The sequence below is a fragment of the Lampetra fluviatilis genome, chromosome 14, assembly GCF_964198595.1.
Source record: "Lampetra fluviatilis chromosome 14, kcLamFluv1.1, whole genome shotgun sequence".
In the NCBI taxonomy this organism is placed as follows: Eukaryota; Metazoa; Chordata; class Hyperoartia; order Petromyzontiformes; family Petromyzontidae; genus Lampetra; species Lampetra fluviatilis.
The window spans coordinates 11,884,055-11,898,830 of NC_136288.1; the positions used below are offsets into that span (position 1 = coordinate 11,884,055).

General features: G+C 49.0%; 1 protein-coding gene across 8 annotated transcripts in view; it reads right to left on the reverse strand.

The window, feature by feature from the left end:
• Nucleotides 1-14,776, reverse strand: part of LOC144935874 (protein 4.1-like) — a 123,290-nt gene that overhangs the window by 4,126 nt on the left and 104,388 nt on the right. For 2 of the 8 annotated variants that reach the window (XM_078862717.1, XM_078862714.1), the window contains exons 14-20: nucleotides 14,578-14,664; nucleotides 13,383-13,598; nucleotides 11,036-11,149; nucleotides 9,640-10,221; nucleotides 8,761-8,889; nucleotides 5,975-6,100; nucleotides 2,352-2,432 (exon numbers count right to left, since the gene is read on the reverse strand). In XM_078862717.1, the coding sequence (XP_078718843.1) occupies nucleotides 2,352-2,432; nucleotides 5,975-6,100; nucleotides 8,761-8,889; nucleotides 9,640-10,221; nucleotides 11,036-11,149; nucleotides 13,383-13,598; nucleotides 14,578-14,664 (1,335 nt within the window). The remainder of the gene's footprint in view (nucleotides 1-2,351; nucleotides 2,433-5,974; nucleotides 6,101-8,760; nucleotides 8,890-9,639; nucleotides 10,222-11,035; nucleotides 11,150-13,382; nucleotides 13,599-14,577; nucleotides 14,665-14,776) is intronic. The other 6 variants (XM_078862715.1, XM_078862716.1, XM_078862718.1 and 3 more) reach the window with 6 other exon arrangements.

Here is a 14,776-nt window from a genome sequence, read left to right on the forward strand (position 1 = left end):
AGTCGCAAGTCATCAAATTCATGACTCGAGTCTGACTCGAGTCCAAGTCACATGACTCGAGTCCACATCTCATAGGTGGGACAAAGTCATTGTTATGCAAGTCCAAGTCGAGTCGCAAGTCATCAAATTCATGACTCGAGTCTGACTCGAGTCCAAGTCACATGACTCGAGTCCACATCTCATAGGTGGGACAAAGTCATTGTTATGCAAGTCCAAGTCGAGTCGCAAGTCATCAAATTCATGACTCGAGTCTGACTCGAGTCCAAGTCACATGACTCGAGTCCACATCTCAGCTATCAGCACATGCTTTGTTTGCATGTTCACCACAAGTACGTGTGGTTAATTCAGACTTGATTCCTTGCAAAAGTAATCTATTTGGTGCTTGAACATTTTAATACACCTGTTTCATTGCTAGAAGGGGGTAAAACCTTTTGTTATTTTTCATACTTTTGATACTGACAAAAAAAGGTCCCAAGATAATCTCACCGCTCTTGTCCGCTGGATAAATGAATCTTAAACTTTGGAGATAAAAGGCACCGTGGGGGTATTGGTGATGCTGTAGTTATGAGCCCAGCGACCTAAGTTAAGTATGGTCATTCCTCGTTATATGGCAAACTCAATATGTAACGAAATTTCGTGAAGCATAACTTATCAATTACGGAACCAATTCGATACACGTTACACTAAAAGGGCTGTACCTTATTTATATACAATTAAGAGAGCTTTTGCCAACGGTTGCATGAGCAAGCCTTGACATGTTTTTAAGAGAATTTTACAAAAATATTCGTGAAAGGACTAAACATTTTAGTTGTCGATCGATCACAAAACTCAAGTATGCTACGCAGGCTGTGCATGCGCTGTTTTGTAAGCCAAAGAGGCACCCAATTAATCATAATGCCTGCGTCTAACACCCGTGCATTAGAGGGATTATGTGTTATGGAATAAACAAAAAATATCACTCTTTGCAGTGACAAGGTATTATGAGAGTAAAATCATTAGGAGATTGACATCAAAAATCCATACGGGAGAGGGCTGACCATGCAATTAATGTAATTAATACGAGGAGCTACAATTGCATATCGATTGCACATTCGTTTCCCCTTCAAAAAGTTCATTACCACAATTCATTACGCTACCTCTTTGCCAATTACTGATAAACTTCAAAATGGCCACGAACTTGTACCAACGTGCTAATGTATTGCTGGTAAAGGGACCACTGTAACGAAAAACACAATCATTTTCATTTGCAGGGTGGGCAAAGCTAGAGTAGCTTTCATTTCTCTGAAATTCCACTTCAAACTTACATTATTTTTCGATTTAAAGCTTCCGTGACTGCAGGGATTCATCTTCTTGGTTCTTTCGGTAAAGTCACATAGAAGGGAAATAATAAAATAATAAAATTAAACATAATAAAATACATATTATTATGTACATTTTATGATGTTTTTTATTATTATTTTATTATTTCCATTCTACGTGACTTCACCGAAAGAACCAAGAAGACTTACATTACTGCTAAAAATCAACACTGGGCACTTGTTTTTTTAGTTTATGAACCATTTTTTTGTTTTTATTTATCAGGTAAGGCCCACTGGCCACAAATGATAGCTCAACGAAGTGGCTTATGACGTGGAAATTTACAGCAGCCAAATACTCGAAAGGCACGTTGATTCTAAATGTGGTGGGAAAAACCGGAGGAACCGGAGGACCCGCAGAAAAAACCACATGACCATTTGGAGAAAATGCAAACTCCAAATATGCATGCGTCAGGGTAGGGATTGAGCCTACGACCTCCTGTATAAAAGGCGAGGTAGTTAACATCTTGCCACTGCGGTGTGTTTCCGTGTGAATGGGATTTGTATGTATGTATGTAGAACATCTTTCGCACCTTACGTAGCCAACCATGCTAATCGGAGGTGCGGGAGCTACAATTGTATGATAGTGTGTCAAGGGAATGTATGTGTAGTTGAAGACCGATGTTTTTCATAACAGAATGTGGAGCTAAAATAACACGAGAGTTGTCATTTCGTCATCCGTGGACGGTTAAATCGCTACTTACCCGAGAAAATTGAATGATTTTTATAAATAATGATAAAGGCAATGAAGCTTGCAGTTTTACAAACACACGGTTTTGTGAACAGATGTGAACAGAGGCATTTACTCCAAATAAATCGGAATTAAATTTCCATTAATTTAACAATATTAGTTCCGATGAATTGCACCGTGGGGGCCCACACAACCGTGTCGAATCGACGCGGCTCAAAGCAAAGCACGAGTCTCGCAGAGCCCGCGACGCGTCTGCAAATCGTTCAAAGAATGCGGGAAAAATAGCTCCGAGTTGACGGACCAACCTCGTCGTAGTCCTGGTCGCTGTCTCCCGTGATGACGATCCGCTTCTCAATCCGTGTCTCGGTGATGCCTGCCTTAACCGTCTTGACCGAGGTTCGGTGCAACGAAAATGACGGAAAGGCGGCGTTATTGTACGCGCCGTTCAGGAAAGGTAAAACGGCAATCGGCAGCTTCACAACATATAACCAGTGACACATTTGTTTACGTGTGCGCGAATTTGTCATACGTGTTATCTCACTCTGTCCCTCCTCCATGTACCCACTCCTGATTACGGGTCTTTTTCCCTCCTTGCACCCCTCTACTGAAATAAACTTCCCCTAGGCTCAGCACTGCCCACAGACTCAGCACTGCCCACAGACTCAACACTGCCCACAGACTCAGCACTGCCCACAGACTCAACACTGCCCACAGACTCAGCACTGCCCACAGACTCAGCACTGCCCACAGACTCAACACTGCCCACAGACTCAGCACTGCCCATAGACTCAGCACTTCCCATAGACTCAACACTGCCCATAGACTCAACACTGCCCATAGACTCAGCACTGCCCATAGACTCAGCACTGCCCATAGACTCAGCACTGCCCATAGACTCAGCACTGCCCATAGACTCAGCACTTCCCATATACTCAGCACTGTCCATAGACTCAGCACTGCCCATAGACTCAGCGCTGCCCATAGACTCAGCACTGCCCATAGACTCAACATTGCCCATAGACTCAGCACTGCCCATAGACTCAGCACTTCCCATAGACTCAGCACACGCCATAGACTCAACACTGCCCATAGACTCAGCACTGCCCATAGACTCAGCACTGCCCATAGACTCAACACTGCCCATAGACTCAACACTGCCCATAGACTCAGCACTGCCCATAGACTCAGCACTGCCCATAGACTCAGCACTGCCCATAGACTCAGCACTGCCCATAGACTCAGCACTGCCCATAGACTCAGCACTGCCCATATACTCAGCACTGTCCATAGACTCAGCACTGCCCATAGACTCAGCGCTGCCCATAGACTCAGCACTGCCCATAGACTCAACATTGCCCATAGACTCAGCACTGCCCATAGACTCAGCACTTCCCATAGACTCAGCACACGCCATAGACTCAACACTGCCCATAGACTCAGCACTGCCCATAGACTCAGCACTGCCCATAGACTCAGCACTGCCCATAGACTCAGCACTGCCCATAGACTCAGCACTGCCCATAGACTCAGCACTGCCCATAGACTCAGCACATGCCATAGACTCAGCACTGCCCATAGACTCAGCACTGTCCATAGACTCAGCACTTCCCATATACTCAGCACTGCCCATAGACTCAGCACTGCCCATAGACTCAGCACTGCCCATAGACTCAGCACTGCCCATAGACTCAGCACTGCTCATAGACTCAGCACTGCCCATAGACTCAGCACTGCCCATAGACTCAACACTGCCCATAGACTCAGCACTGCCCATAGACTCAGCACTTCCCATATACTCAGCACTGTCCATAGACTCAGCACTGCCCATAGACTCAGCACTTCCCATATACTCAGCACTGTCCATAGACTCAGCACTTCCCATAGACTCAACACTGCCCATAGACTCAGCACTGCCCATAGACTCAGCGCTGCCCATAGACTCAACATTGCCCATAGACTCAGCACTGCCCATAGACTCAGCACTTCCCATAGACTCAGCACACGCCATAGACTCAACACTGCCCATAGACTCAGCACTGCCCATAGACTCAGCACTGCCCATAGACTCAGCACTGCCCATAGACTCAGCACTGCCCATAGACTCAGCACTGCCCATAGACTCAGCACTGCCCATAGACTCAGCACATGCCATAGACTCAGCACTGCCCATAGACTCAGCACTGCCCATAGACTCAGCACTGCCCATAGACTCAGCACTGCCCATAGACTCAGCACTGCCCATAGACTCAGCACTGCCCATAGACTCAGCACTGCCCATAGACTCAACACTGCCCATAGACTCAGCACTGCCCATAGACTCAGCACTTCCCATAGACTCAGCACACGCCATAGACTCAACACTGCCCATAGACTCAGCACTGCCCATAGACTCAGCACTGCCCATAGACTCAGCACTGCCCATAGACTCAGCACTGCCCATAGACTCAGCACTGCCCATAGACTCAGCACATGCCATAGACTCAGCACTGCCCATAGACTCAGCACTGCCCATAGACTCAGCACTGCCCATAGACTCAGCACTGCCCATAGACTCAGCACTGCTCATAGACTCAGCACTGCTCATAGACTCAGCACTGCTCATAGACTCAGCACTGCCCATAGACTCAGCACTGCCCATAGACTCAGCACTGCCCATAGACTCAGCACTGCCTATAGACTCAGCACATTCCATAGACTCAGCACTGCCCATAGACTCAGCACTGCCCATAGACTCAGCACTGCCCATAGACGTTGCACTGCCCATAGACTCAGCACTGCCCATAGACTCAGCACTTCCCATAGACTCAGCACACGCCATAGACTCAGCACTGCCCATAGACTCAGCACTGCCCATAGACTCAGCACTGCCCATAGACTCAGCACTGCCCATACACTCAACACTTCCCCTATATATTAAGCAGCCCCCCTCCTTAACCTCCTGTCACCTCTTCTCTACTGCCCATTCTCTTCATCTTCCCACCCCTCATCCCTCCACTCCTTCCCATCCCTACCCCTTCATGACCCCTAAGTACCCCTCTATCGCGGTCACTCATTCGTCAAACCTTGCACTCTCCCGTCATGTAAATCATATAATAATCATATAAATCATATAAATTATTCCACGTTGCCAAACTTTTTCTTCAAACTATGTCAAGCGCCTTGAGTGAAGGCACTCTATAAATACAAAGTAAGTTAATTGATTTGAAATGTTCATTCACTGCACAACATTCTATCGCTGACCACGCGAGGGCTTAACGATGGCAAACCATTTCAATTTGTGTATCGTCGAAATGTCATCGCACATTTTTTTTAAAGCACTTTACCAACGTGAAAAGAACAGGGGGGGCACAATCAGGGCAGAACTTTATTCATCACCGAAATGTGCCCAAACGAGACTAAATTATTTTTCATTTTACCAGGAAAGGCCCACTGAGCTATACGGCTCTTTTTCAGAAGTGCCCTGGCTATCACAAGTGACAGCCCAACGAAGGGGCTCATCGTGTGGAAGTTAACATTGGAAATTTATATCAGCACGTAACACAATTGCCTCGCGGACAAAAAACAAACAAACCCACAAGGCAGAGGTCGCAACCGGGTACCCGATACCCGTACCCTACCCGATACCCGGCTACCCGTACCCGGCCGGGTACGGGTAGCCGTTTGCGACCCTGGTGCGGCCGGGTACGGGTACGGGTAGGCCGTGAATCACTGGTGAGTAACCGTTTGTCACTCATTTTGGGTAGGGTACGGGTAGGGTACGGGTACCCATACCCAGGCGGGTACGGGTACGGGTACCCATTTGCGACCCTGGTGCGGCCGGGTATAGGTACGGGTAAGGAATCAAAACCCGTTTGCGACCTTTGCCACAAGGCCACGCGATCGAGAATCTGACACCACATTAGGCGAGCCGCAAACGCCCGCTCGTCACCTTGGTGATGTGGGTGGTGGTGGTGGTGCTGGTGCTGCTGCTGCTGCTGGCCATGGCCTCCGTGGCGGTGCCATGCACGGTGCTCAGCAGCGGGCCCCCCGACTCTACGTGCTTGGCGCCGTCCGACTGTTGGCATGCGGGCGAGAGAGGTACACAGGCCGGGGTTTTGACCGGCGGTGGCAAACATTGTGGTAGAGAGAGAGAGGCGGAGAGATTAAGACTCAAGGCGTTGCCTGCAATTGGGGCATTTCTGCTCGGCTCGTGAGCGAGTCTCTGAGAGGGTTGCCGGCTTTTATCGCACTGCTCCACCTTGGAATTCTCTCCCATGGTCTAATTACCCAAAGTTCTATTAGCCTTGCTCAAATCAAGACATGCATTAACTCTCACCCATTGCACCCTCTATGTATTTTGAATTTCTTTCACACCGTACGTAGCCAACTATGATAATCGCAAGTGTGGGGGAAGGGCAACAAGCTAAAACCTCTCACAGTGCTGCTTGTTGTCGATGCCTTTGGCCTCTGGGCCTGTGCTCAGCATCCAAGCAGATGCCTGTGATTAAATGTGTTCTCAAGTGCAGTGAATAAATGGTCTCGGCACGGTGACTAATGACAGCACGATAAAAAATAATCGCGATAAAATTTGGTTCGGCAGTTAACTTTACTAAATTCCAGTTCTAAGAAATGTAATATATCAGTTTTGACTATTTGGCGATGAATGCTGCTCTAAGTATCAGAATAACTGGGAACATTTCTGGTCCCATATTGAGTGGGCCCAGAGGTCGTGATATGCACTCTCGAACATGAATTTTTCCACTGCTCTGCGAGACATCCGACTGGGTTCTTAGCATCGTAACGTGACACCTATAGCGATAGCACAATCAGTATAAAATTGGGTGGAATGGATTTAAGCGTTTTTTTCCCAAGTCAAAAATCTACGTACAAATACAGCTACAGAAATATTCCCTGCCAGCGACTCAAAATTCCCTTGTGGTTGTTTAATGCCGTGGGGCACTGACACAATGAATGACTCGCTGCAATCCCTGCACGACTGACGAGATTGCCTATTCACTCTGCGCATGCGACAATGATTTATATGGCTATGGCTTCGGAGAGTTGAAAAATCTAATTTCCCCAAGAGCAGTGCAGGTTTATTCAACCCCGCTGTCCTTCGACATTACATCCTACACAGGGTGGGCTCTCCGTGTGCGTGGAGCCACTCCGATTTGATTTTCCTCCCACGTGCGCGTGGCGAAAGTAACTGATAACAGCCAGGGACACGGTCACAACTTTGGAAGCTGGGGTCGTGCTACTCGTGAATTCTTACCCCCGGTGGTTATTCGTTAGAGATCACAGATAGGCTCTGAGAAAATTCACCCCACTTCATTGCGGATTAGAGAAGACACACTGCACTCTTTGATTTGAAGCGCTCGTGACTGCAGGAATCCGTACTTTTTTTTGGTTCTTTCGGTTAAAGTCACGTAGGTAGAAAAATAAAATAAAAAATTATATATCACGACGTTTTGATCGCAACACAAGCGGTCGTCCTCGGGCGGAAAAAAGAATCCAGCAGTGGAACTGCTGAACCAGCGAAACAGCTGTTACAACAAGAGGTTATTTACGTGGCGAAGAGCAAGCAGGTGGGGTCTGAGCTGGAAAGGAATTCCATCCCCGCACGCAAGTGCGTCAGTTGTGTTAATGGGTGAGATTAGGGAGAGAGAGATTAGGGAGAGAGATTAGCATGAAATAAGCTTTCGTCGCCGCATAAGAGTATCGTCCCCGCATATGTGCACCACAGCAGTGTTAATGGGAGATTAGCATTATGTTGATGGGAGAGATTAGGCATAGAGATTAGGGGGATTAGCAAGTTAATGTCATGTCTATGTGTAACACAAGCTGCGGCCCTGCCAACTGCGCTGTGAGAGGCAAGCGCTTCCACGCAAGAGAACCACCGCAACGGTGGTCACGCCGGTGAAACACACAGCCCATCACACAGCCAGAACCATCGATACATCGAGGCTAAGGGAGCAGAGGTGGCCATGTTAGTGAGACTCCAGCCCGTTAATGCTGAGGCACCTAACAGGGCAATGCAACTCAGAGAGTCGGAGATAACAGCCAAACGGCAGGGAAGAATGGAAGCACCACAGCAGTTTACGACTGTGCTTGGTTAAATTTCGATTTAAAACTTTCGTGACTGCAGGGATTCATCTTCTTGGTTCTTTCGGTAAAGTCACGTAGAAGGGAAATAATAAAATAATAAAAATAAAACATAATAAAATAATTCTCACGACGTTTCGGCCACAACGCAAGCAGCCGTCCTCAGGTGAAGAACAGGTCTGTCAGGAAGACAGCGTCTGAATGAACCTGTTCTTCACCTGAGGACGGCTGCTTGCGTTGTGGCCGAAACGTCATGAGAATTATTGTATTATGTTTTATTTTTATTATTTTATTATTTCCCTTCTACGTGACTTTACCGAAAGAACCAAGAAGATGTGCTTGGTTGCTCGGCTTCTTGGTTGAAATTGTCTCTGTATTTATATACATCTCCCCATTCGAGTCTCTGCACTACTTACTCGCAGCTATCCAGAGCGGCTTTGCGAATCCAAATTGTATTCCCACTCGAGTGTCAGAGCCAACCCTTATGTGGAACACCTTCAACAGTGACGCTCGTTGCGGGCCCCTTCACCTTTCATCCTGTGCTCGGCAAAAACCGTGATTTAAACAAAGAAAATAAAAAAAGGCTGCACACGTACGCCACGCCACTGGCGATCCGTGTCCCACGGCACGCACCTGCACGGTCTGGTAGCCGATGGTCTTCGTCTCCGTGTGCACGATGGGCACCTCCTTGGTGGAGATTTCCGTCACGTCAGCCCTCACCACCTCGCTGAAGCTCACGCTCTCCGTCTTCACAACGGGAGGCTGCGGACCGCACACAAGTCAAGCAATGATTGTGAATGTTTGAAAAAATATATATGTGTGTGTGTTGTTCAGCCCCGCAATCGCTCGCTCATGCCACTGCTGGTGGAAGGGCCTGACTAATTATTAGAGGGAACGCCAGAGAACTCCCCTCGAGGGTTATTTGGCCTGCTGTTTTCACGCTGGCCAGACATCTTTGAAGAGGTCGGAAGAGCCACACTTTATCCCACCACTTGCCAACTGCCGATCGACAAACTGTGGTGAACCCATTTACACTGCTGGGTGGACAGAAGCGGGGTGGGGGAGGGGAGATTTAAGAAACGATAAACTCTTTGGTTCTTTCGGTAAAGTCACGAAGAAATAAAATAAATTAAGTAATAGAATACGACGTTTCGATTGCAACACAAGCAACCATCATCAGCTAGAACTAAATTTGAGAGAGAGACAAAACACAGACACGGAGACACACAGACAGACACACAAGCAGAGAGAACAACACAGAGACACACAGAGAGAGACACACAACAGACATGTGTGTCTATGTGTGTGTGTCTATGCAGGCTGGCACGGCCTTCATAGGTGTTCGGGGGCGGGGGGCCAGCACCACGCGGCGATGTTTACACACCGCAGCAGGTACTCGTTTGAGGCCGAGTCACCCACAGACACACACGCGAATACACACACACACACGTACGCGAGCAAACACACACACACGCGGGCAAACACACCCAAACACAAGCGCGTACAACATACCTCAAACTCCCCATGGTCCTCGTCGTCCGAGTCGGACATGTCTCCGTTTGTCTTTGGCTCTTCCTCCTCCGACGTGTCCTTGCCGTCCTTGGCGTCCCCGGCGGGGCTTTCCTCCGGGGACGAGGAAGCCGACACGGAGGCCGCTGCCGCCTTGGCCGCGGCGGTAGCCCCCACCATCGCCGCGGCGATGGCCGCGTCTGCCGGAAGAGAGGACCTCGCCGATTCTTTTGCCGCGACGCTGCTGCCGCCGCCGGTTGCTCCGGCGGTTGCTCCGGCGGTTGCTCCGGCGGTTGCTCCGGCGGTACCGGCGGTGGCTCGCGGCGCGGGTTCCGGCCTGCCGGACGGGGACTCGCCCTTGTCGCGCGGCTCGTCGTCGTCGCCGCGGCCACCACCGCCGCCCGCCTTGCCGACCGTGAGCGTCACGGAGGCGACGGCGCTCGACGCGCCTTCCACGAGCGACTTGGAAATCTTCTTCTCCTCGACGACCATCTCCCGCACCACCCTGGCGCTGCTGCTGCTCACGCTGCTCACGCTGCTGCTGGTGACGACCTCCGTGGCTTCCTTAACCTCCGACTTGAGCATCTGACGTCGGAGAGAGCGACGGGCAAACGGTTTAGCGTGGGCGACCGTCTCTTGCCGCACCTCCGATTAGCACAGTTGGCTATGCACAGTGCGAAAGAAGTTCAACATGCATACGTACATAGCCGGACAATGCAATTTCTGTTTCTATAGCGTCTGTATATACAGCTGCGTCTTCAGATGATTTACAATTACATTGTTATTGAGAGACTTGTACGTTTTATACGAGACGTTAGAAGACAAAATCTGTTTTAAAAATTATTTAGGCATCGGCTTTCGAGAACAAATACGTCTTCAGTCTAGACAGGAACGGTGACATCATTAACTTCCTCGAAGATCGAGTGGTTTTCGCACGTGGACTTAAACTGTACTAAGGCACACATCTGTATGGAGGCCAGCGAGACATTCCAGCATTCAGAATGAGGACGCCTGTGTGCAAGATTCACCGATAACGCAAGGGATGCAACGCAGCTTATAAAAATAAATGCTAAGCGGGTCCACGCTTTAGCTCGAAGCCCACAAGCGCATGCATTTATTTTGACCTTTTGGAACACTGTTGGTGTTCAGTTCTTTTTCTCCCATAAATCGTGCACAGAAGATGTTTTTAACAAGTTAATAGCCATGCAGACCGGCAAAAACACGATGAGAGAAGATGACAAACCGCAAGACGGCAAGGGGGCAAAGCGAATCGGCGAATTACGAGCGCGAGTGAAGCGACCGTCGTGAACGGAGCATGACGAGAGCAGGCCAACGAGATGGGGGGGGGGGGGGGGGTGAACGATGCGGGAAGGAAAGCGTAGATTTGTAAAGTAAAGACCTGAGAGAATTGAACGGTCTCAAGGAGGTCGGCAAGAGGATGTTCAGAAGGAGAGAACGTGAGATCCTCTTCGGCGGGGGATGCGTCCACCTTAGTGCCACGAACGAGCTTACTCTATTACGGGTCAGAGGCACAGCACACAAGCCACAGCAATGGGCTCAACTGCACGCGCGGGGGTGCTGGGAGGTTACAGCGCGTCCGTGTCACCCGTAAAATCCTCAGTGGGGCTTGGCTAGGATGGGGATGGTTTCGTTTTATTTGTATGCGTTTGGGTGATTTGCGTTGCCTTTCTTGTACTTCGCACTACTGTAGCGCTTTTTGTGTTGTTTGTTGTTGTAACGTTCTTACCACATGCCCCTCTACTGGAAATCTGCGGAAAAGAGTTGTGCACCACATCTGATCCCTCCAGTACGAATACGTATTCTGTTTCTGAAATTACGATAACCTGGCAGCATTTCCATCGGCGTACAGTCGGGCAGCAGCGCATAAGCCGGGTACCAATATAACTCGCTGCTTCTGTGAAATTAACAAGTATCCATCCGTTCCGCCCTGCAGCTTCACAATCCCAGGATTAACCACCGCCGGATTGCTGTAAACGTGCGCTGCATTGATTTTTTTTTAGCATTCTCGCAGCCCAGGGAACAGTGCACGTAATTCAACACAGGACTGACAGACAAATACACATCCCCACTTGCTCGCGACACAATCCGTCAGCTCGCCCCACCCACAACCACCACCACCCGTGGCCACGCTACGGGTAAGCCGCGTGCCGACCATGCACCATACGACGTCGATTGAGCCCCATTCGGCAAGCGCAACGGCGGCCTCTGTAGCGCAGCCAGGGCCGGATTAAGTTTGTGGAGAGCCCCGGGGACTGTTATTGTTATTGTGGGCCCCCTCTCTTTGTCCATCCAAATCCTTACATTTACCGTTTTACAACCATTGGCAAACACAATTTTCATTTATTTATTTTTGATCGGTCAATGCGGCCGTGTGGCTTGAAGGGAAATGTCATAAACACTTGTTTATTGTATATAGAGGTACAGACATACGAAGGAGATGCACTGTCTGCTTACTTGTTTTGATATTTATCAAAAGCAAAGCAATGTATGTTTTACGGCGGGCCCCCTTTAAAATGAGGGCGCCATGGTGGTGAGATGTTAACTACCTCGCATTGGAATACCGGAGGTCGTGGGTTTGATCCCGACCCAGACGCCCGTATCTTTGGAGATTGCATATTCTACCCGTAGCCGCGTGGATTTTTCTCCGGGTCCTCCAGTTTTTCCCTCCACATTCAGAATCAACGTCAGGCGTTCAGAGTGTTTGGCTGCAATACATTTCAACGTGATGATGAGCCACTTCGTTGAGCTACCATTTGTGGCCAGTTCGCTTCTGAAATAGAGCCATACAGCTCAGCGGGGGCCTTACCTGGTCAAATAATAAGTATAACCCGTAAAAACAAAGTTTTTCACTATAAATTCTTTATATGCGTGGCGGCTAGAGTCCTCTCGTCCTCTGGCTTGAGATGGCTGTCACCTATGGGTCAGATGATTGCATTGCACCATTAAGCAATTGGTAATTAAATATAATATTTTTGTCCTAAAAAGTGTAAAATTTTGGAAAAAAAATTTCATGAACATTAATTGTCACGCACAACGAGTCTGTGTGGAAAATGTCAGCTCGATTGGATCACGGGAAGTGGGATAAAAAACGACCGAAAGATTTGCACGGTCCTAAGCAAGCAAGCGAACTTAATATAAATGATTTAATAAGTATAACCCGTAAAAACAAAGTTTTTCACTATAAATCCTTTATATGCGTGGCAGCGAACTTAATATAAAGGATTTAAAAATATATTCGCCTGTGGAGGACGCGGGGATCGATCCCGCGACCTTTGGCATGGGAAGCGAGGGCGCTACCAACTGCGCTACTCCGCCACGGCCTGTGGAGGGGTTACGCTCTGGGCTCTTACACTCTGACGTTCAGCCAAAGCCATGAATGCGTTCTATTTGAATATATGTAAAATAATTTTTTTTTGCCTAAAAAGTGTAAAATTTTGGGAATTTTTTTTCACGAACAATAATTGTCTGGCACAACGAGTCTGTGTGGAAAATGTCAGCTCGATTGGATCACGGGAAGTGGGTTAAAAAACGACCGAAAGATTTGCACGGTCCTAAGCAAGCATGCAAGCACGCGAACTTAATATAAAGGATTTAAAAATAGTTCAATTTAGTTTAAAATCCGAGTCTCCGGGGGCCGCAGCCTCCCCCCACCCTGAAGCCCCCTGCCGCGTTGACAAAGACTCGGGCCGGAGCGAGCGAGCGTCGCAGCGCGTGTGTGGCAGGACCTTGAGCGGGCTGACGAAGGCCTCCGTGTCGTGCGAGCGCGCCGTGGCGTGGGTCGCAGGCGGCGGGCGGTCTAGCGCGGCGGCTAACTCGGCCGCGGCGCTCCGCAGAGCGTCTAGGGCCGGAGGGGCATCGCCGCCGTCACCGTCGTCATCGTCGTGCGCCCGCTCTTCCACTTTACACTGAGCATTCTCTACCAGGACCCAGTCCTCCAAGCCCTGCTTGTGTCGAGCAGGTAGGTGGGCATCATGGGACAGAGGAGGAGGAGGAGGAAGAGAAGAAGAAAACACAAACACGCAAGAGGCACAGGGACACGGAGTGATGAGGACACACAGCCGGCGAGAGAGCGAGGGGGAGGAGAGAGCAGGCGTGAAGCTTCCTCCGTTTTGGGGAAAAAAAAATATTCATGCGTCAATATAGGTCCATTGTACGTGCACACGTGCTGCCCTTTCATCAATCCACTGCTGGATGACGGCCTCTCCCGTGCCGTGCGGGATGTGGGTGATTATTTGACCGTAGTTCGCCATGCTGTAGTCAATTGTCTTTGATAAATATAAAGTTGCATTTTGTTAATATTTAAGTAAATATTTTTTTTTACGTTTTAATAATGCTTCCTATTTGTAGCTGCTTTTCTGGTCGAATCCAGTCGAGGCTGGGTGTAGATAGTTGAGAAGTCCACCGTCTCGTTAAAATGCCAAACGTCTTCAACGACACACGATAACGGGCGTGCGCGAGTGTGCGCGTGTGTTCGTTTCGTTTCATGTAATGTGCGGGGACTAGCCGCAAAATAACGATCTGGGGTTCAAATTTTGAACACTGAGCGCGCAAGAAGGTGTGCAGGAGAGTGGCAGCCATGCAAAAGCACTTGGGGACATCGGGGATATACAAACGATATGTCGGTTAATCAATAAAAATGTAAATTCTCACGCTCGTGATGTGCGCGCGTCTCTGTTCGTGCATGCCGCGCGTAAGTATTCCTGCATGCGACTCATGCTGCCACTGGAGGCGCTGCTATGCACCACGAGAACAGATTCTTGGGTCGAATCGTGACCCCTCCAAAAGTAAAAATGATTCGTCAATCATTTTTGGGGAGGGTGGGTGAGGGGGTGCGGGGATGGGGGGCCTTATATGTAAGGTGCGTTACGCTGCAAGGTCTAGAAGCACCGTACGTCGCGAATATGTGCAGCCAATCATAACCTTGTTAGCGTCATCCTTCGAATGGGGAGTCTTAAAGGAGAACACAAACTTTGTCTCCTCCGTGCGATCTTCTGGAGCGTCAGACTTCTGATTCGGACGATGCGGAAGAACAGAAGAGAGGAAACGTGGAGAAGACGTAGATGAACAGTGAATCATTAACGAGGAAGGGGAGCGCACACGGAGCACTCTGATGAAGGAA